At 32.0% G+C, this 23,454-nt stretch overlaps 4 protein-coding genes across 5 annotated transcripts; 2 read left to right on the top strand and 2 right to left on the bottom strand.

Annotated features, from left to right (window-relative positions):
• The first annotated feature begins 12 nt into the window (after positions 1–12).
• Positions 13–5,070, top strand: LOC117928503 (putative pentatricopeptide repeat-containing protein At1g56570). Its single transcript, XM_034848379.1, has 3 exons — positions 13–68; positions 177–231; positions 659–5,070. The coding sequence occupies exons 1-3, from the start codon at positions 13–15 to the stop codon at positions 2,882–2,884; spliced, it is 2,337 nt and encodes a 778-aa protein (XP_034704270.1). The 3' UTR covers positions 2,885–5,070.
• Positions 2,988–4,810, bottom strand: LOC117928502 (protein NUCLEAR FUSION DEFECTIVE 4-like). The gene is made up of 2 exons (XM_034848378.1): positions 3,624–4,810; positions 2,988–3,423 (listed from the first exon to the last, which is right to left on the bottom strand). Exons 1-2 carry the CDS (start codon positions 4,808–4,810, stop codon positions 3,009–3,011), a joined length of 1,602 nt encoding a protein of 533 aa, XP_034704269.1. The 3' UTR covers positions 2,988–3,008.
• Positions 5,071–15,605: 10,535 nt separating the features above from the next.
• Positions 15,606–16,963, top strand: LOC117928969. Of its 2 annotated transcripts, none has more exons than XM_034849130.1 (4): positions 15,606–15,876; positions 16,152–16,280; positions 16,389–16,559; positions 16,695–16,963. In XM_034849130.1, the coding sequence occupies exons 1-4, from the start codon at positions 15,793–15,795 to the stop codon at positions 16,785–16,787; spliced, it is 477 nt and encodes a 158-aa protein (XP_034705021.1). In that variant the 5' UTR covers positions 15,606–15,792; the 3' UTR covers positions 16,788–16,963. The 2 variants fall into 2 exon arrangements, with proteins under 2 accessions (XP_034705021.1, XP_034705020.1); XM_034849129.1 differs by having other exon boundaries at positions 16,386–16,559.
• Positions 16,964–18,358: 1,395 nt separating this feature from the next.
• Positions 18,359–20,817, bottom strand: LOC117929004 (BTB/POZ domain-containing protein At3g56230-like). Its single transcript, XM_034849182.1, has 3 exons — positions 20,584–20,817; positions 19,259–19,435; positions 18,359–19,095 (listed from the first exon to the last, which is right to left on the bottom strand). The coding sequence occupies exons 1-3, from the start codon at positions 20,761–20,763 to the stop codon at positions 18,637–18,639; spliced, it is 816 nt and encodes a 271-aa protein (XP_034705073.1). The 5' UTR covers positions 20,764–20,817; the 3' UTR covers positions 18,359–18,636.
• Positions 20,818–23,454: the final 2,637 nt, after the last annotated feature.

Raw genomic sequence — 23,454 nt, 5'->3', positions numbered from 1 at the left:
ATAAGGATAGAAATGCCATCCTTGACCTGTGCTTGGGAGTGGGCTACTAGCTATGCAGATTTATGTTGGTGAGCTCCACACTTATTCTGGATAAGGAATTTGGGTTTCTACTTCTCATCTCCTCTGATAATTTTCACTTTCAAACTGTAATCCTAACCAATACCTGGTTTTTGCAGTTTCTTCCTCTGGTTTGGTTCAAAAAGAATTCTGGGTTTGGTTCAGCAACTGAAGGTTGGTTGAATTTGAATCCATTTCTTCATTATTCTTTGATAATTAGATGCAATTATGACATAATATCTTGTTTATTGTTTTCATTCACTGGTTCTTGAGCAATTTTTGAACTGCTTGATGTTGAACTGAAGTTTACTGTGTATAATTTGTTTTCCTTCTTCGCATCTTTAGCTGTAGTTGCATTGAGAATTGGACACAAAAATGACTTTCTCCATGAAACTCAGTGCTTCTCAACTGCCCCTGTTTGAATTGCCAACTGCTGTTTCCAACAATAGAGTAAGATAATCTCTCTCAAATGGTTTGCTTCTTTTATAGCGAACTGTTCAGAAAATTGACTGGGTTGTTCTGGTTAGGTTAGGGGATCTTGTTTATTTGTAGGTCTAAATCATATTCTAGTTATGATGTTGAAACCGAAAATTTTTTGCAGACTGGAAGTTTGGCTGTAAGTGTACCATCTCAAACAGCCAAAAAATCTAAGATTGTTGTTGGAAGAAACCGTCCAGAGTCAATTGGCATTAGTGAAACTTACCAGCAAACTCAAGTCCAAGATTTGATTGATGTATTACGCGATTGTGCAGAGAAAGGATCTATAAGAGAAGCAAAAGCGGTTCATGGGCTTGTGTTAAAATCCAATTTTGAAGATAAGGATTTAATGGTGTTGTTTAACCATGTAGCTCATGTGTATTCAAAATGTTCAGAATTTAGGGCAGCTTGTGGTGTGTTTGATGAAATGCCACAGAGAAATGTATTCTCTTGGACCGTCATGATTGTAGGATCGACGGAGCATGGGTTGTTTTTTGATGGGTTCAAGTTTTTCTGCGAGATGTTGAATCATGGGATCTTGCCAGATAAATTTGCATATTCTGCAATCATCCAGTCATGTATTGGTCTAGACTCTCTTGAATTGGGTAAGATGGTACATGCCCAGATAGTTATGAGAGGCTTTGCAACTCATATTTTTGTTAGTACATCTCTTCTTAACATGTATGCAAAGTTAGGGAGTATAGAGGATTCATATTGGGTGTTCAACATGATGACAGAACATAATCAAGTCTCTTGGAATGCCATGATATCAGGATGTACGTCAAATGGTCTTCACTTAGAAGCATTTGATCTTTTTGTAAGAATGAAGAATGGAGCATGTACACCAAATATGTACACACTTGTTAGTGTTTCGAAGGCAGTTGGGAAGTTAGTTGATGTTAATATGGGAAAAGAAGTTCAAAATTGTGCCTCTGAATTAGGTATGGAGGGTAATGTTCTAGTGGGAACTGCACTAATTGATATGTACTCAAAATGTGGGTCCTTACATGATGCAAGAAGTGTTTTTGACACAAATTTCATTAATTGTGGAGTGAATACACCATGGAATGCAATGATCTCTGGCTACTCACAGTCTGGGTGTAGCCAAGAAGCTTTGGAACTCTATGTTCAAATGTGTCAAAATGGCATAACGTCAGACCTTTACACTTATTGTAGTGTCTTCAATGCAATAGCTGCTTCAAAAAGTTTGCAGTTTGGGAGGGTAGTTCATGGGATGGTTTTGAAGTGTGGACTTGATTTGATGGTTGTTAGCGTTAACAATGCCATTGCTGATGCATATTCCAAATGTGGGTTTCTTGAAGATGTAAGGAAGGTTTTCGACAGGATGGAAGACAGAGATATAGTCTCGTGGACAACCCTGGTGACTGCTTACTCTCAGTCTTCTTTAGGGGAGGAAGCACTGGCCACTTTCTGTCTGATGAGAGAAGAAGGGTTTGCACCCAATCAGTTTACCTTTTCCAGTGTGCTGATTTCATGTGCTAGCCTTTGTTTTCTTGAGTATGGGAGGCAAGTTCATGGTCTTCTCTGCAAGGCTGGCCTGGACACCGAAAAATGCATAGAAAGTGCTCTGATTGACATGTATGCCAAATGTGGTAGTATAACTGAGGCAGGAAAGGTTTTCGACAAGATTTCTAACCCTGATATTGTTTCATGGACTGCCATAATATCAGGTTACGCTCAACATGGTTTGGTGGAAGATGCCCTTCAACTCTTTAGGAGGATGGAGCTGTCAGGCATCAAGGCCAATGCTGTTACCTTATTGTGTGTACTGTTCGCTTGTAGTCATGGGGGTATGGTAGAGGAAGGCCTTTTCTATTTTCAACAAATGGAAGATGGTTATGGTGTGGTTCCAGAGATGGAACATTATGCTTGTATTATTGATCTCTTAGGTCGTGTGGGCCGCCTTGATGATGCTATGGAGTTCATAAGAAAAATGCCAATGGAGCCAAATGAAATGGTCTGGCAAACCCTGTTGGGAGGTTGTAGGGTCCATGGCAATGTTGAGTTGGGAGAGATAGCTGCCAGGAAGATCCTTTCCATTCGGCCAGAGTACTCAGCTACGTACGTTCTTTTATCCAATACATACATTGAGACAGGGAGTTATGAAGATGGCCTTAGTTTGAGAAATGTAATGAGAGACCAAGGAGTGAAAAAGGAACCAGGATACAGCTGGATTTCTGTGAAAGGTAGAGTCCACAAATTCTACTCTGGAGATCAGCAACATCCACAAAAAAAGGAGATATATGTCAAGTTAGAAGAGTTGAGAGAGAAGATTAAAGCTATGGGTTATGTACCTGACTTGAGATATGTATTGAATAATGCGGATTGAGAGAGAATTTGGGGCCACCTCTTGGTGAAAGCACTTGGCAGCATATAAACTATATTTATATGACTACACGGTGTTATCCAACAAAAACAAAAAAATTGGCAATTCAAAGTAACATCTATCATCTCTAAGAATAGAACTTCCGTGTTCGAAGGTGCAGAATAAAGCTTAGAATTGTCCCAATGGAGGAAATGGATCCCCAGATGATGAAGGTTTTATGATGGCATTCAAATCCCTTGCATATCCCATAATTCCCACCACCACCAGTTTCATAATTGATAACATCCAAGTAACCAAAAAGCAGAGTACCTATGGGAATGTTTGTAAGGACAATGTTTTGGTTTACAACTGAATTCTGGGGCCCGAACAGCTCGGAAATTGTGGATGCAGTTGTGGCTCTTATGGCTCCTGAACAGGCTCCTAGGATGCCTGTGCTAATGTATAAGCCTGTTTTGCTGCCGTTGATAAGCAAGAAGAAAGATACAGGCATGGGAATCATCATGAGCACTATTGATGCTGGTTTGGATAATATTGACCTTCTCCTGAAACAGAGAGTCGATCTGTTAATGTTTTGAACAATTTAATCAATTGAGTTGCAGAATAGTTGGAAGTGAGCTCAATTGGATGACTATGGAGACTTGATCTGTTGAATACTATTTCACAGCAAATTGCTTAAATTAGGATGGTTCGGATTATCTATTGGATTATTTCCTATTCTGAAGCAATAGGGAAATGTCCATACCTTGTGTACTCCTCAAACAAAACTAAGAAAATCCTCCCAAAGAAGCCTGATGTAGAGGACACTGCCAATAGAGATGAGACTTCATAATTGCCATGAGATTCAGAGATTCGCCGAAGGTTGTTTACATAAACCAGTCCCAGCATAGGCCCACATGCATTCACCCAGAAAAACAGCCAGAAATCCAAACTCATCATGATGTTTTTCACCCCATGCTCATCTCCCAGCTTAACTTTCCCCACCTTTTCCATACCTTCGTTGACCTTTACCCCTGCCCTCTTGCCATCTTCTCCTACTTCTTCATTCATGTTGTCGATTCCTTTGATGACAGTAATACAATTTGCTGTGGTAACAACACAAGGTAGCTCAGGTATGATCTTAGAGCGCCATCTCCCTATTATGAGCCAGTGAGCAGCCTTCACCAGTGGCACTGCTATAGGTAACATTATCACCAACATGAAAGTCACTACTTGTAACTGCGGGGACATGTTTTTTATAGGCTGTACTGTGTTTCCAAGCATAGCATATACTCCTGTTGCAACAGCTATGGAAAATGCAATTGGAAAGATGTCTGTTTCTGTATGTTCTGTGAGCTTGGAACAGCCAACTATGAGTACCACTACCAGCCCAACTGAAGCCGGGACAAGGCAATTCAAGAGGAGACAGGTGCTTGGATTTTCAAAGCCAATCCTCCCCTGAATTCCTTCAACCAAAGATGTGTATACCTTTCTGCTTAAGGCAGAGTAGCATGAAATTAGCGCAGCTATGTTTTTGTGTTTGTTGAAGTTTGTAACAGCTGCAAAATAGCAGTAAGTTTGGATCCAACAAATGCTATTTCCAGCTAGAAGACATAGTAGAAACACTTGCCAGTAAGATAGGGTATGGATCTTGTCTGCTATGTACAAGTATTGAACTCCATAACCAACTGATCCAAACGACAAACCAATCAACAGTATCGTCCATGGAGGAAGGCGGTCTGCTGCTGCACTTGGAAACCATTCGAAGAGCCTTCCAGTCTCCAGAGCCACAATCAGATTAATGACTTGCACCCGGGATATAGAGAACTGTTTTCCCAGTAGGGAGGAGTATGTCGAAAAGAGGGAGCTGGTGACACTTACAGATTGTAGCAAGATAATTCCCCCCAAACTTAGCCATGAAAGTTGATATTTAGAGCTCAATGGATTGCTCATTTTTCTTCTTTGATGTTCAGCAGTGACAAAAACTTGGAACTTGTAAAAGTTTGCTTTATGCTAACTTGCCCAAGGGAGGGAATACTGTATGAAAATGAAAGTCTCTAGGGTGTTAAATTTGTTTTCTGTAGCTATCAAATGATCCATTTCCAGGCAGTAGTTACCAACACTTGGGCAAGAGGAAACATTAGGCAAACAACCTGGCTGCTTTACACTGACAACTATATGTTTGGAGTAGATAAAATAACTCTGTTAAACTATCAACTTTCCTAAGAGTTTAAACTGTAGTTACAATAAGTATTAAGAGATGGTCAAACTCGATACTTCCAGTTAAATATAACCCTGTTTTCATGTTAAGCTAACGGTTGATCTAAGTTTAAACTGTCAGGATATGGATCCCCAGTGTATACCCGGCTATCAAGCTAATGGTTGATCTAAGTTTAAACTGTCAGGATATGGATCCCCAATGTATACCCGGCTATCAAGCTAATGGTTGATCTAAGTTTAAACTGTCAGGATATGGACGCACAATGTATACCCGGCTATCAAGCTATCGATCTCCTTCAATCGCTAGTTTGATAGGATATACAGTTGCATGTGGCATGTGCAAGGATTGGGTATTCAACCGAACTCTGTCTCTAATATCGAATAATTTTCTGGTTGGTAAGAGAGCAAAGCCTTTACTTCTAACCAATGATAAAAATATCGGTAATCATGGATATATCGGTACTTGGATTTTACGGATATAACAGAGATATATCGATGGATATTTTGACACAAAATATCGATAGACCAAAAATTCATCAAAACTTATGAAAATGTATGAAAAAACTCTTAAAAATGAAATTATAAGTATAATAGACATTTTAAAGTTGTTTTGTTGAAAAAATTAATATATGTATGATATGATTTGCGATATTAAATTTAATTATATAGTGCTGGCTGATAAGAAATATGAATTTTGTAAGTGTAGACTTATTATGAAGTTAAATTATTACAAATATACTAATTATATTATTTAAATATATTACTATATTAAGTTAATTTACTTACCTCTATGAAAAATATATTAATTAATTGTAAAAATGTATTAATTTAAATTCAATGTTATATTAATTTAAAAATGTACTAAGTTAATTTATTCTCAATATACTATTATTACACCTCAATATCAAAATAAAATAAAATTGTTAATTTAAATATATTTATGATTTTTAGTTTAAAATATTGGTACATTTTGATACAAAATATTTTTATTTAAAAATATTGATAATTTTATTTATAATTTTATATTTGTTTTATATTTAATTAGTATACAAAATAAATTATAAGATAATTAAAATTAACTTATTTATAATAATTTAATTTTTTACTGATTTTTCACTGATATATCTCTGATATATCCAATATATCTCCAATATATCTCCGAAATTTCAACGATTTTTTCCTACTTAGGGTCAATATTTTGTTTGTATCACCGATATTTATCGATATTTCCATCAAACGATATATTTTACCTATATATCATATCTACCTTTTCCGATACACAATATATCGACGATATATCCCGATATTTTTTTTCTTGCTTCTAACTAAGCCATGACTATAAATACGAAAGGGTTAAAATAATGGCTAGAGAAAACGTGGATGTGATGAGTGCTTTTAGCTTGTATGATAGAAGGAAATTCAAAAACATAGGGCCTGTTTGGTTACTGTTTTTGAAAATTGTTCTGAAAAACAGTTTTTGAGAATAGTTTTTAAGAACAGTTTTTGATGTTTTTAAAAAAAAAATTGTGTTTGGGAACTGAATTTTGAAAAACAGTTTTTGTTCTCAAAAACAAAAAAAACATGTTTGGTTGAGTTAATAAAAAAAGAATTAGAACAAATAAAACAAAAAACACATTTGAAAGATGTTTTTTTTTCTTTTCTAATTAATAAAATATTTTCTTCAAGTAATTTATATTATAAATTTATAAATAATTTTTAGATATATAGTTCATTTAAATTAAAAAATTATTTATTTTATTAATTTTAAAATAAAAAATATATATATTTAAAATAAATCAAACATAATAAAATCATTTTTATTAATTGGTTTTTATTTAATCTTTAATTTTATTAAAAATTATAGCATATTGGAGATAAAATTGTTCTCGTGGTTTGTTAATTTTTTTTTTTATCTCTACTAAAACTAAAATTCAAAATGCCACCCTCTTCTCTCACTCGGGCATCAAGAAGCCCTTTTCTGAAGTTGCCCTCTCCCTAAAAAAGCCCTCTCACTCTGCCATCAAGAAGCCCTTTTCTGAAGTTGCCCTCCAGCCGAGAAAATCCCTAAAAAAACCCTCTCACTCTGCCATCAAGAAGCCCTTTTCTGAAGTTGCCCTCCAGCCGGAAAAATCCCTAAAAAAAGCCCTTCTCTCACTCTGCCACTCTCAATCCTCGCAGGTACTAATCTAATCGTGTTATTATTATTTTTTTTCAACCTCCGTTTGATTCCCAAGAAAATCCATGCCCCATTCAATTTCCGGGAAAATTCATCCTCGTTTGATTTCCGAGAAAATTCATGCAAAACCCCCAAAGAAAACCAAAAAAATTGATTTTCTTTTGCTCCCTGTGTTTTCTGGATCCGTTTTAGGGGTCTCTTTGCTATTGTGCCATTGGATTTAAATTTCACGAACTTGAATCAAAACCGAGAAACGGGAAAAATCAAGAAGAGGCCGCGCGACTGTGCTGGAGAGGAGAAGAGACGAGAACGGGAAGAAAAAAAAAACACGGAGAACAGATGAGTTTTTTGTTGTTTAATTTTGTTATGTAAACAGTAGAAAAACAGGGAAAACAACATTTTGTTGTTCTCTAAACAGTGCCATTTTGAGAACACGGGGAACAACAAAAACAAAAACGACTCTCTCAACCAAACGAGTTTTTGGTGTTTTTTGTTTTCAAGAACAGAAAACAGTTCTTGAAAACACTAAACAAACAGGCCCATAGTTTCACTCCGTGTTTGCCCATCCATGCCTCTCCTTGACCACTGGGCAGAGGCAAGATTCATGTAATTTTGTCATACTAGATGAGAGATATTTCTTGCAAGTCAGACAAAGTCCCACATCAATGCGAGTAATAAGCTCTGAATTGGGGTTGGTTATCTGTTTTGTATGGGTGATAAAGTTTGATAGGCTTCGTCAACACGATTCAAATTTAACACGTCTTTCGTCTAAATTTATATCAATCTATATTATCCCATTTGATAAATAGATTGTTTTTTACTCAATATACATAATATGAATTTGATCTAAATTGATTTATTTAATAATCGTATTAATTAATCTAATTATAGGTATAAAATATTGAACTCATATTTGAAATAATTTTAAATTTAATTTTGAATAAATATGTCAATTGAGTTACAAGCATATTAGTCTAATTACTAAATAGAAAAATCTAATTACTAAATAGAAAAATCTAATTATCAAACGAGTTAAATAGGTTACATGACGTATGACACTTGATCGTTATTCATGTCGTGTTCGAATTAACATATTTAGTAGAATATTTAAACTTTGATGCAACATGAACATATCCAATCAATATGAATTACCATGCAATCCTTTCATGTAAATATCATCCTACTCTAAACTCGATTTCTATATCGAATTAACCCAGTGATTGTTAAGACTGTCAAAAAACAGACGCATGATACTCTGACAGTTGGGATTGCCTGGTTTTTTGCCAAGGGTAAACCAGGAGTAGGCAGCTTATCGTTTCGATTCACTGATATTCATGTGGCTTCTTCTATTTGAGCGTTGTGTTGTAGCCTCATGGATAAGTAGAACTTAGGTGGCAAGCCCACAACTTGGAGAAAGGTCTTTTTCCAAGTTCACCAAAGCTCCATATTTTGTAGGGCTTGGGATGGTTGCGCCCCAAAGCAAGAGATTGAGCCGAAACGCAACCATCTCATCCTCTCATAGATCATCCCACAAGAAACGTGAAGAATTCTGAACTGTCCAGCATAAGTTGGCTGTGGGAGGTGACTCCATGTCGTCCTGCTCCTATTTGATTCAATCATTTTTCTCTTTGATCCAACTATAATACCGAAACGTACTTTTTCGGTACCTATCTAAAAAGGCACCATCAATTTAGTGATGTCATTTATATATTTTTAAGTTTTATTATTTATACTTTAATTTTGTTTGTTTGTACTTTTATATACGTTCATTGGTACTCTCAATTGACAATTTAGATCATATTGAACGATTTAAATTCCTTATTTTATAAATACCAACTATCATGATAAGATAGCATTTTCCTTCCCTCTATGTGAGATCTTTTTATCATAGTCAATACCATAGAGGTCACACTCAAACCAGAATTATAAACTAATAATCTGTTTGATAGTAATTCTAGAAAGCGTTTCTAAAATTTTTAATATTTGAAATTTTTTATTATTTAAATGTTAAAAATATTATAAACGTTTCCTAATATCACTATCAAACACATTTTAAGTAGTGGTAAAATTTGGTTATCGATGAATTTGAATTGAGTGAAAAATGAAGGGTAGATAAGGTGTTATATATAATTTATATTTTAGGTTTTCCTTAAAAAAATGTTTATTTGATTCAAATAATGATTCAATGTACCTATGAGAAAAAAAGAAAAAAAGAAAAAGAAAATCAATCTTAATGATTTTGCTTCCAAGTTGAAAAAAAGGGTTGTGGGGAAGGAAGAAAACAAAGAAATATAGCTGTCAAGAATGGAACTCTTCTTTGCACGCTCACAGCTCATGACCAGATGGAAAGTGACCCTCTCATTTCTTTGTATTTACTTCATTTCTTTGTATTTACTTCATGATGGTGACCCCTCCTTCGATGTTATTTCTTTTAGTACAAACTTGATTTTTTTTTTTCTCCGAATTATAGAAAAGATGATAACTTCTTCAAATTATCTTTCAAAAGATATAATTTAAATTTATTTTTATGCAGAGTAAAGTTATTTTCATATCATAAATTTTTCAAAATATATTTTCTTTTCAGATTGATTCATAGACAAAATATGGCCTAAGAAATAATTCCATGAGTTCTTGATATTGAAATTAATTTAATGACATGAAGTTTTAATGAAAAAAAGAAGAAGAAAACAGTTAATTTGATTATTAAAGTATCGTGAGGATACACTTTTAAAATCAGAAAATAGTAATAGGTTTTTTGTATGGGATTCGAGAACTCTTATAAGTTTACATTAAAAAAAATAACGGTTTTAAAAATTATTTAAAAAAAATTAAGACCCTATTTGATAATTATTTTTTAAAACAATTGTGAGAAACAATTTTTTATTATAGTTTTTGAAATTTTTTGATGTTTCATAAAATAAAAGTCTGTTTAGGAATTTAAAATATTATTTTTAATATTTTTATATTTTTAAATGTGTATAAAAAATAATTTTTATATCTAATACTTTATTTTTTAATACCAAATAGACCCTAAGGTATCGAGATCGAAATTATTATTATCTCAAATTTTAAAATTTTTAAAAAACATAATGTAAATTTATATATTTTTTTATGTACAACACTTAAGTTCACTAAAGTAAATTTTTGTAAAATTATAAATATTTTACTTTGTTCAATGATATAATATTACTCCAAATTCAAAATTCAACAAGGTGATATTATTATTGCTTTATTTGAAATTTTAATAAAAAAATTTATTTTTAATTATTGAAAATGAGTCTTGACAGAGCTAAATTTTATTTTGGATGCATATCCAACAAAACAATATTAATTTATTTGTCTTGGTTGTTTATAATATCACAAGAGATTCTTCAAATGCATGCAGCATGCAAAACAAAGGCAGCTTATCATTCGACTTTATACTTTAAAACTATTTTGTTCCCATTGTACACTTTTGCATGTGAATGTACTTTCCCAAAGAGCAACTCACGTGAGTTTTCCTAACAACTCACGAGATTCCTATGATTAATACCAATACTCTTCAACAAAAGGATATTTTATCCTATCCAAATTCAAATTATAATAACATCCTTTTCAAAAAAAAAAAAAAAAATTAAAATTCATTGTGAACAAGTCAATAAAAATGGTAGAAAGAACAAGTGTGCAATTATTACGGGACAAAAATAGAATGGGAATAAAAGTAAATCATAATATTATAGAATCAAATGATTTAGTTTTTATTAAGTATATGAGAAGTATTAGTAAATGATAATATGGGATGGGTTTTTTTTTTTCATTTTCTATTTCGATACTCTAAGTATGTATTAAATCTCGATAAATATTAATGAGGACAGACAATCACTTTAGGGGGCAAGATCGATTTTAAAATTTATTTTAGAGGGACAAAAATAAAGCAAATCTTCTTGATATAATCTAGTGGTAAGTATTTAAACCTTTTGAAATGAAGAATTAATAGATTCGAATCCCAATCATGAGTAGAATACATGGCTTTTATTTAGATTTGAAAGTTTTCCTTGTAAAAAATTAAGGAGATTCTAATGCATTGAATGATATTATTCCAATCAAAAGGGTGCTTGTTTGGGATATGAGAAAATTTGATATTTTGTGGGATATATATATTAACCAGATTTTTGTTTTTGGACTAGACAAGAACGATTTTTAAAACATATCAAAATATAAATGAAACTTGGCAGTAACTGTTTTTTAAAACAATTTTTGAAAATGGTTTTTGAAAACAGTTTTATAATGTTTTATAAAATAAAATTCTGTTAAAAAACTTGAAATATTTTTAATTTTTTTAAAAAAAGAAAAATTATGTCTGGTATTTTATTCTTTTTTTTTTCTATTATTTTACATGTTTATATAATTATTTTTTTAAACAATCATCATAAAATAAATGAAAAAATGTTATTTGAAAATACCTTTTTTCTATTCTTAAAAACAAATAACAAAAAATATTTTTTGATTATTGTGTTTTTTTATTTTTTGTTCTTAAAAAATTATTCTAGAAAACAATTACCAATCAAACCTTTGACTTATCCCCTTTCAAAATTTGAAATATATATATGATATTATTTTAATTACCCATCAATTTTATTCTCATTATATAGGTTTAATCTATAAGCATTAAGAGTTGGGTTCAATGTATGATATAAAAAAGCTAGCATCCTTCTCTTACATTCTTCATTATAAAATATGTGAATAAGGACAATCAACTGAACCTAGACAAGAATCCTCTCCCTCTCCAACCTTTTGGCAACTATATCTACCCCTTTAAGACCTCTCATCTCTAATCTCTAACCTAATAATCAAAGCTTAAAAATAACTTAAGCTTCATTAATTATATAGTATAAAAGCATAGTGTGACAAAATCATTTGTCTTTGATATATATTAAATTACATCCTCGCATTATTTTTGCACAAAAACTCACATGCATTTTGGAATTCTCTTTTTAATGATGGGTGATGATTTTTTTTTTTAATTTTTTAATTTTTAATTTTTTGTATTTATTGTACATGATTCATAGCTAGGGTTTTTCAGCCATGCCAAGACAAATGCCAGCTTGACCTATGTTGAATTTGTATCTTTTCTCTCCTTTTATTTATTTATTTATTTTTAATTGCATAAAAAATATTGCAGCTTAATATTTTCCCAATATTAAATCATGGTATTTAGATTTTTCAATAGTTGCAATTTTTGGAAAAAAATAAAAAAATAAAAAAGAAACTCAACTTGATGGCAAGTAAAAAAGACAAGAGAAGAAAAGGTCCACTGCATGCATCAATATGATGACTGTAAATTTGTATGATTCAATGGAGGATGACATATTGTGGTACCAAAAATGGAAATGATGTCATTGTGCATGTGTTTCCACCTTAAAAAAATAAATAAATAAATAAATAAATAAAAGGTAAAAAAGTAATCACCTTGAATATTTTATTTTCTTAATTGAAAACTCTTGAATCTTATGCAAAAAGACAAGGGTGAAAGCAATTGGTCAAGACGTTCAAGGCCTTAAGTTTTAATATCATAGTTTTTAATTTAAAACAAATAAAAATCAACATGAATAAAGCCAAAACCCTAAAAGGTTCGATTTACAAATCATTATTTTTAACTTTCGATTTTAAAAATAAAAAACAATTTTCATTTCTATTGACTTTTCGAAAGAGAAATAGTAAACTCCAAAAGTTCATACATGAACGTGGTTCAAACGAGAATATCGAGTAACATCAAAACCCTATGACATAGAGACTATGAAAATGAATGAAACCTCGGAAAAGAAATTACAATGAACGGGAAAGCTAACCCTAAAAACCCCAACCCTAACCCTAGAATCCAAGAAAGAAAAACCAAAAACCCTAGGTGGAGTGGTAAGCAATTTTTATGCAAGGGAAAAGACAAAAGGAGGGGAGCAGAGTATGTGCATGGACTATGGAGTAAATTGTTTTGTTGTAATGATTAATGGGCACACATGTGAATGAGTTGGGTACGTGATTTGGCTGTGTGGAATGGAGACAATGTTGGAAGCAAAAGGGAGCCAAAGCTTCTTCAACTTATACACGACTCCTTGTGATCATTCTCGTCTCGTACAACTCATTCCATCAATCCATGAATCTCGTGATTCATTCACTGTCATCAAGATATCATGGCTGCCTGGCACTCCTCTTGGTTCTTGTCCTTAGGTTCGTACCCTTCCTCTCGTAAAGAAAATATGATGTGCCTTTAATCTTGAATCACTACGATTGTATTTGATAGTGATTTTACAAAACGTTTTTTAGTCGTTTAATATTTGAATGATAAAATTTTTCAAGTATTAAAAATATTAAAAGTGCTTTCTAAAATCATTATCAAACGAGTTCTAAAATTACGTTACATAATATTTTTATTTATTGAAAGTGCGTTCCATAGTATTTTTATTTAAGATTTTTTTTGTGGAAGTATTTTTTTTAATAGTGTTTTTAGAAAAATCACTTGTAAAATATTTTTTTGGAAAATACTTTTTAAGTGGTTTTTTAATATCATAAGTGATTTTTCAAAATTTTAAAATGTTTTCTAAATTTTGCTAAACACTTATTTTTTAAATAAAAAAACTAATTTTAAAATAAAAACGCTTCCTAAAATCACTGTCAAATTGACTCATAAGAACTCATTTAGTAGTGATTTTAGAAAGTATTTTTAATATTTTTAATTCTTAAAAATTTTCATAATCACTCTCAAAAACACTCTTAAGAGTGTATTTAAAAGTGTTTTTATTTATAGTATTTTCTTATGAAGCGTTTTTATAAGAATTACTTATGAAGTGTTTCTTTATAAAACATTATAAATGATTTTAAAATTTTCTTAAAGTATTTCTAAAATTTTATTAAATAATTAATGTTTTTTCAAAAACACATTTTAAACTAAAAACATTTTCTAAAATTACCATATCGAATTGACTCTAAATTAAGAGCTGAGATAGTTTGAAAACCTTTTATGACTATTTTTTTAGAGTGGAAAACAAATTTAATATTTTTTTTGATAAAAAGTAAGGTTTTTAAGAACTTGTTTTAAATGGAAGTGTTTTTTGAAAACATAATTTCATATTTCTTATTGTTTTTATTTGTTTTATGAAAACTGATTTAAAAAATAATTATATAAATATAAAAATAATTCAAAATATAAGCATGAAAACTATTTTTAAGAATAAATTAAAATACAAAATTAAATGGAGAATATTCTAAAGTCGCAACTATATTCTTATTTTAGAAAACAACATCGAATTGTTTTTTAAAAGTGTATTCAAAAATTTAAACATTAAAAAAAAAACTCCTTTAATGCTGTGTTTGCTTTGAAAAGAAAAACATAACAAGAGAGAATAATTTAATTGTTGAGAAATAGATGGAACATTAGGTCAAACTAATTTTTAATGAATTAAGATAATAATTATTAATAATCTTATTCCATGGTGCATGCCTATTATTCTTTTAATTAGTTGAAAAATATTTTTTAAAATTTAAATTAGATGGTGGGGTGAACACATTTTAATATATATATTATTTATTTTTTTGAATTTGAAGATTTTTTTTTCTTTAGGGTCTATGGGACCATGACAGCCATGTATGAATTGTTGGCCTTCATCAGAATCTTATTAAATAAAAAAGAAAAAAACAAAAATACTTTTCCCACCAACCTTATTCTCATCCATCATATCATATTCATATTATTGAACTTATAAATTAAAAATAATTGAATAAATATAAAAATAGGATATATAGCCACGTGGCAACAACGTGCTGGAGCTCACGTGCCAAACGCAGATACCAGTTTCAGTTTTTCATTGGGGTTGGCACGTGTGGAGAGAGAGAGATGATAGTAAGAAGAGCCCCGTGAGGAGTGTTTGGATGCATTCAATAAAATGGCTTCCAAAAATCCAATTTGACATTTCTCCTTCGCTGCTTTCGATGGCCATTTTCACTCACGAGCCCATGATTCTTCATACCCTTCTCTCCATTTTACCGTTATACCCTTTTCCACCACCTTTTATTATCAAAATCTAATAAGTTGAATTAATTTCCATTAATCCTTCATAAAATTTTAGGGTTTTCGGCTTAATCTCTTTGGCATTTTAATTCAGTTATTATATTTGATAATAATGGTTGGAGAAATCATATTAAATATTATTTTTAATTAAATTTGATATAGTAATAATTAGGGCAAAAAAATAAAATAATGAACACTTAACCCAAAAAATTCTAGGGAGAGGGAGAGAGAGGGAGCAATTTGGTAATTGCACAGACATTCTATATTGTATTTTGTAGGGAAGAGGGTAAGGAGTCATGTGGGGGTGGATGGAGAGAAAGAAAGAGATGATGATCTCATAAATTGAAGAGCTCATCCTTCTCTTTTAAACAGTGCCATCAGAGCCTTTGCAGACTGGAAAGAAAGCAAGCAGAGAAAGAAAAGAAAGATTTGAAGAGAGGCAGCTGCTGAAGTATATTGATATACAGAGAGAGAGAGAGAGAGAAGAGAAAAAAAACCATGGTTTCTAGGGAGCACAAGAGACCAGCAACACCCCTGCATGAGAAGTTTCAACTCCTTCGTTCCATTACTAACTCTCATGCAGTAATTAACTATCTCTCCCTATTTCTTCCATGTCATTCATGTTTAATTTCCTTTTCTCCTGAAAAACAATCCATATATATACAAATATGGATTGGTGGGGTAGAAGAACTATAAAAGATCCATGGATGTCCAGTGTAGAATTTGGTTTGTTTTAAGCTGTTGTCCATGAATGAAACCTTAATTTGATTAGATGAATTTGAGCTGTACATATATAAGAATTCTAAGTGAAACCATTGTAGTTGACTTGGTTTTTGTTCTGTATATCTCTATGGAAGCTGAACAAGACCTCCATCATCGTTGATGCATCAAAGTATATAGAAGAGCTGAAACAAAAGGTGGAAAGGCTGAATCGAGATATAGCAAGTACTGCACAAAATTCAGCTGCCCAAACTCTCTTGCCTGTGGTATATGCTCATCAATTTGTACTCTCTTTTTTTTTTTTCTTTTAAATTTTATTTCATTGTTCTTTTGGTAAGTATATATTTGATGCAAATATGTTCTCACTACAGCAGGTTACAGTAGAAACCCTAGAAAAGGGTTTCCTAGTGAATGTGTTTTCAGAGACGAGTTGCCCTGGTCTGCTCGTCTCGATATTGGAAGCCTTCGAGGAGCTTGGTCTTAATGTACATGACGCTAGTGTTTCTTGTACCGATCGGTTTCAATTAGAAGCAGTTGGAGGAGAAGTAAGATATTAAACCTCTCTCCAATTGTTTTCATGCATGCAGGCTTGGATTTGAACCTCTAATATAATGAATATACAATGTATTTCTCTTTAATTTTCTCCTTTTCGACTAGGCTAAAGTTCGTAAATTTTGCAGGATGAAGAACAAGTAGAAAGCATCGATGCCCAGGTGGTGAAACAAGCAGTTATGCAGGCGATCAAGAACTGGAGTGAAAGTATTAGCCAATGATCAAGAGTAGTAAAAGAATCATCTGTTACCTGCCTTTCCCTTTTTTGGTTTTTTTTTTCTCGGGTTTTCTTGTTGTTGTAGATTCGGCAATGCCTTTAATCAAAGGGAGCAATCCCATTAAACGGAGTTACAAACTTACAAATCGTTTGAAGATGACAAAATTTGAATCAAATTTCTTAAAATGAAGCCAACGAAATTGACCAAAATAATTCATCAGATGACTGGCATCAATGTATCCCTATGTTTACTATACTTGAATCTCAAAATTAATGGCACTTCTGAAGTAATGAACAAAGAAGACTCTAAGTGCATTAGATGAAGAATTTTTTATCGATTTGCCCATTACACATACTAGCATTTGCATATCTACTCCAAATAGGAGGCAAAAAGATAGATTAATTTCCATGATTTACTCATTCAATGTGCAAATCCCCGGCTGAGTAAATCCAACCCATGAAAGATGATATGTGACAGAACAGGAGAATGATGCATACAGAAGATGAATTATATATGGGCACATGCAATCCATGTGGGTATGTTTTTGATGTGACAAAGAATAATTGATTTTTGCTTGGGAAGGACTGAGGATTGGGTCTTCAATACTTGATTTAATTAGGGTTTTGCATGTGCTCTTCAAGGGGTTTTTTTGTTAGGTTTCACCAAAGAAAGAAACTAAAGTAATATTAAACCTCTTATTAGGCTTGTAATTATTTATGTAATCAGTTTCTTTTCATTTCCATGTAGATTGAAGTAACTATAGGAGTTGTTTTGGAGGTTTCCCTTATAAAAAACATTGAATGTGTCTGCAAGAGCAGAAACCAAGCACATCCCGGAAAATCCATTCACATGCACTGCTGCAGAAGACACAATCTGATCAGCCCCTAACACCATATATGCCAAGAATCATAAGTGCCATGTACTCCAAAATATCATACATCATAGCTCAATTCAAACACCAAGATGTGAGTAGGTAGAGAAAACTAACCAAATATGAAACTAAATCAAGTTGTTAAATAACAAAGTTTCCTAAAAGTTTAAGCTGTTTGGATTTAGGTTTGTAATATCTCATTTGCGAACTAGATAGATAATAGGTAAACGCAATAGCCAATTTTCTTAAAAGTTTAAGTTATTTGGATTTAGGTTTGTAATATCTCATTTGCGAACTAGATAGATAATAGGTAAACGCAATAGCCGATTTTCTTAAAAGTTTAAGTTATTTGGATTTAGACTCGTAATATCTCTTGCCAAAGCTAGACAAGTAGTAGGCAAACAAAATAACCAAATTTCCTAAAAGTCAACTTGTTTGACTTTAATTAGGTCCGTGATATCTTGTGTCAAATTAAGGCAGATGAGTGGTAGGCAAACAAATCATAGACGTTCTCTTTGAGCTTGTAATCATAGGTTACCGATTTTTCTAAAAGCTTAAACCATATCGATATAGACCTGGTTTAAGATTGTTCACGGGGGAGATCGTGGGAAGGATAAAGTAGAGGTTTGATAACCACACTGATAGGGAAGCAATTCCAGGAAACATGGAATAGTACTACATTGGACTATAGTAAATTGCATTATTGCAATGTTCCAAAAGGAGATTCTACAGTACTCTTATTAATGATAGCCTTGGAAGTAATTAACTATTCCATAGCCAACAGTACGTAGTCTACCGATTAAGCTGTTTATTAACATGGTTAAGCTTGAAGATAAGAGCCACATCTTAAAAAATTCTAAGTTTAAAATGCACATATGAATCTCTTGTGTAAGTTTCTTGTAAGAATTCATATTAATCTATGCATAAAAAGATTCCTCATCTGTCTTTAATAACCTTTTTACTTGATTCCATCCACTGCCCTCAAACCCCATTTTTTCGGTTTTTAGCATCCATGAACGATGCCCTTGTGATCTGCACACACAGATGTGGGTTCTTGAGGGCAAATGATTCATACCTAGTTGAAAAAACTATGTCCTCCATGTTTTTAACGATGTAATTCAAGGCGGTCTCCTTCACCGTCTGGCTAGAACAAGCGTCGGATATCTCTAGAACATCGAGAGCGCTGGATGAGCTCAAGGATCCTAGCATTCGCTGCTCGCAGAACTTCTGCAAGAATGGGATTTCATACTTGTCTGCGGCCAGTGATAATGAGTAGACATGCTTCTCCACCTTGTCTGCAGGCAGGCTTCCACTGTAGAGGAACTCAAGGAGAGAGTCAAGCTCTTCATGGTTCAATTCCGGGAGTGTTATGGTGTTACTTGGTGCAGCTTTGCATCCATCTGAGTCCAGCATGTTCTTGAAGATCTCGGACCTTGCTGCCTGCAACATAATCAATATCATGGAAATTTCTGGGGTAATTGCCAAGTTTAAAGAATTAATTTGATTCAAAAACTTAAAACTCTTAGATCATAATCGAGACACAACAACCAAAAAAAGTTATGAAGAGAGAGAGAGAGAGTGGGCCTGTTGAGATGAGGCTTACCAATAATGCTCTATGTGCAAATAGAGAAGGTCCATTGTGGCCTGGCTTGACTTCAATATCAGTGTGAATTTGGTCTCTGAAAGCAGCAGCAAATCCTCCAAGAAAGCTCAATTTCTCGTTAAGTTCCTCTTCTATCTCTTTCATTTCCTTCACCCATTTCAAAGCATTTGAAAATCCCTGGTTGCAGCCATTCCATAATTCAACAACTCAATTCCTGTAATTTCAGTCTTATTCTAATATTTTTTCAATCATAATTTTACTTACAGTTATTCTCAATAAACATCATTAGAATTAGGAGTTGGCTCGAGGCATTGAATTTGATGTATTAAAATCGAAGACATATGTGGATCTATATGGTTCAGGCCCAAAACTCTAGCCCACTTTTATTTTTTTACAACTATTTTGCCAAAAGTTATGCCCATTAGGCCCAGCCATAATAAACTTCCCTTGGTCATGATTATATCTACTTGTCTAGTTATACGAAATATATATATACACTCTATTACTTATATGGCACCATTAAATTTAAGTATAGGGGCTAATTTGGGCAGGTGGACCGACGGTTGATATTTGGACGGACTAAAACAATTATTTTTAATATTCAAATTGGGTTTGAGTTGAATCCTTTTAACCCAAACATGATTTAATATTTATAATTTATATTATCTTATGTAGTACTATTCATTTCGTTCATTCTTTAAAAAAAAAAAATTAAGAAAAATATTAAGTTTTAATTATATTATATACTTTCTATTTTTTAATAAAAATATATAAATTTATTTTTATTTTTTGTTATTATCTTAAAAAGTTTTTTTTTTCATTTATTATTTTCTTTGGTATAAATATGTAGAAAAAAAAACTAAATTAAAAAAAAAGCGCATTATGGATAGATTTTGAATTACACAATTCCATCAACTTAGAATCCAAATCTAATCCAATCAATTTAAGTTTAGAAAAATGGGTTTTGATGGATCATCTTAATTTAAATGTCAAGTTGGATTGAACTCAGGTTGATTATCTATCGATTGAACTTGTTGTAGCCCTAATTAAGTTAGGGCCGGTAATCCAACCTACAAGCCCATTGAATATAGCCCAAGACATATTCTAGGAAACCAATAGTTTTAGCCTATGTTTGCTGCATTTTGTATAGAATTTTCAAGGACAAATAGGCTTACAACTCACCACTCATAGCTCTGAAAAACTAAGACAAATTTTTAGAACTACACACATTTTGCCCAATAAAAATAAAGGAAGCAAAGGAAAAAGAAACATGAAAAGTTCCCAAGGAGGAGAAGGAGGAGAAGCTTGAAGTGAAATCAACTTACCTTGGAGGAATTTGCAGGAGAGACAATGGAGTTATTGGATTTATCGAATCCCTTATCGTTTTCAAGCTTGTTGATGAATGCAACTATGCTTCTGGCACTCTCATAGCAAGCTGCACATATTGTATTCCTTGGAGGCCTTAGAATGAAGGGCACTGCACTGCAAATTGAGCAGTCCATCATCAAGAAGAAGATGATGCAGAAGAAAAAGAAGATGAAGATGATGATGATGAAGAAGAAATGTCTATGTGCTGTTTATTATTTATGGAAAGGTTTGTTAGACCTTGTTATAATCTAGAAGGAAGTTTCCATTATTGCTTTCTGGTGGGTATGGATAGTTTTGTTAAAGTAGTGAAATGACTAAACAAGGCTCCATGAAAAGGCTTATATTTATATTTACTTAAATATTTATCTATAAAAAATATTTGTGAATAAAGTAGGGCTTCTCAAACCTCTCAAAAAAGAAATATCATATTTATCATACATATAAAATAGAATTAATAGATTAAAATGGATGAAATAATATCTAAATTTGTAAATCTAATTATTCTCCTTTTTTATTAAAAAATAATTCATTTTTGACATAAATATCATTTATCATTTGAAGTATTTACATATAAGTTTTAAAAGAAATAATTATTTTTACAAGAAATGAATGAGAATATTTTTATCATAATGAGACCAAAAAATGATAAAGGGATAAAATTCTAAAATCGGGTTTTTAATGACCCATTTAATCAAATAACCCTTTAAAATACTATTTTTAGAACAATGATATTGTTATTGTACAACCATTTGTTTATATAGACAACCCATAAATTCCTTTTTACATTTTTTTGACTTGTGAGTTTTTAAATGAAGAAATCAAAGGAAAAATAGTAGAGGCATTTAATTAATGAGGGATGGTGGAGGGTATGATGGTCAAGAAAATGAAAATAGGGAAGTTGGTAGGGCATGTCTTTGATGTGTTATAAAGAAAGCCCTTAAAAAATAGCTTACTTCAAAGAAGAAATACAAAAGGGGGAGAAGAAAGAGACTTGCCAACCTCATAACAGCATGTATCTGATAGGCAAACACAACTCAAAACCACTTTCTTAACATTAATACTAATAGTTTTTTATGGGCCTTATCATGATGGCCATTAATTTCTTAGATAATATTCATCAATTATCATCCTCTCTACCAAACTCTTCCCTTCTGTTCTCCCTAGAATATACAATGTTTGTGCTATACACGATGTGGGAAGGGGATGAATCATAGTTTGGAAGCTAACCCATTTTCTTGGTGGGTAGATGTTAACACTTCTATCCCATCCCACAACACAAAATAAAAAAAATATATATATATTAATATAAAAAGTGAAGTAAAAGAATAAAGTTTATTTATATGTAAGGCTTTCATTGGGTGTATAAATTGATAAGGGGAAGGTCTCCCCTCTTAAGGATTAAAATATTAGAAATCGATAAAATACTGGCAATTCAATTTTATGAAAATATTAAAAAATATTAGTAATTAATTTTTTATTTCAATGAAACTTAATTAGACTTATAAATTGATTAAGTTTGAAAACCCTCACAAATTTTGGACATTTGGGTCAAATTTACATTCCAATAAAGTATATATATACTTATCAATTTTTTTAAGCTTAATATTCATGTTATCTATTCTAACAAGCTTTCTTAATTAATGTTAGAGTTGAATTTTGACACGATCCAACCCAATAAAATAGAAGACGAAAGAGTAGGTTTTGAGAGTTTTAAAATTGCCCAAATATCTCTCTCTTGCTTTTATAAGGAAAGTAATTTTTTTGATTTTTTTTTTTTTTGTTTTTCTTTCATGAAAATTAAGATTAAAGCATTTGTTTTATGGAAATAGAATGATTCTTAATTTTTTTAGTTCAATTCACGACTTAAAATAGAAAATTCGTCAATAAAATAATCAATTTAGATTTTAAACATTTTAAAAGGAATTTTGAATCCTTATTCCCATGTCATTCTTGTTTCAAACCACGTTTTATAAAGCAAAGTAATTAGCCTTATAGTAGTGAAGTTTAAAGTACCCCAAGTCTTTTCAAAGTAATGCCAACTATACCATATATTCAACTTATACTTCAAGCATATGTGAAATGTGCCTTTTATTAGGGTAACCCCCTTCAACAATTTATGATATTTTGAGTTAATATTATCTTATATTAGTGTGATCCCTTATTATTAAAAATTAAAAATTAAAATTAAAATTAAAATTATTAACTTATTATGACTTGTCAGACACATCCACGTGTGGGCAAAGAGAAAAAAATAAAAAGGCTGTTTCCGTACCCATTGTTTATATAAAAAGGTTGTTTGGATTCCGAGAAAAGCAGAAACAGTGGATATGGTAATTGGTACATGAGCGTGGATTAAACTGTGTGCAATCTGTGTGCTAGCTATCCATCGGGATATTAACATAGAAAAAGAAAAAGAAAAAGAAAAATCAGATATATTAATTAAAATTTATTCTATCATTTTCTCTTTACATTACTAAAACACTGAATCAAAACAAACATGGAGCGCAGGTAGCTAGGCATCATAAATTAATTTGGAGAAGAAGCTAAGCAGTCTCCCCCTTCTTGCCGACCCTCTTCTCATAATAATGGTATGCGGCCGCCCCTGACAGCACCGCCAGTGTCAGGGCCTGTGCATGCATCCTATAGCACATCGATCAATCATTCAGTCATATAATATGAATATGATCATCAGAAAAACTCATGTAGTTAAAAGTAAGGTTGAGGGAGAAATTAACCTGGCATGAATAAGTCTGAGGCTGGGCTTGAGAGGAGATTTTGCCCTGGAATTATACGCCAGGGATGCGCCTACTGCAGATGCCCAGACCGTC

This window comes from Vitis riparia, chromosome 13, assembly GCF_004353265.1.
Source record: "Vitis riparia cultivar Riparia Gloire de Montpellier isolate 1030 chromosome 13, EGFV_Vit.rip_1.0, whole genome shotgun sequence".
Lineage (NCBI taxonomy): Eukaryota > Viridiplantae > Streptophyta > Magnoliopsida > Vitales > Vitaceae > Vitis > Vitis riparia.
This window is presented reverse-complemented; position numbering and strand designations above follow the sequence as displayed.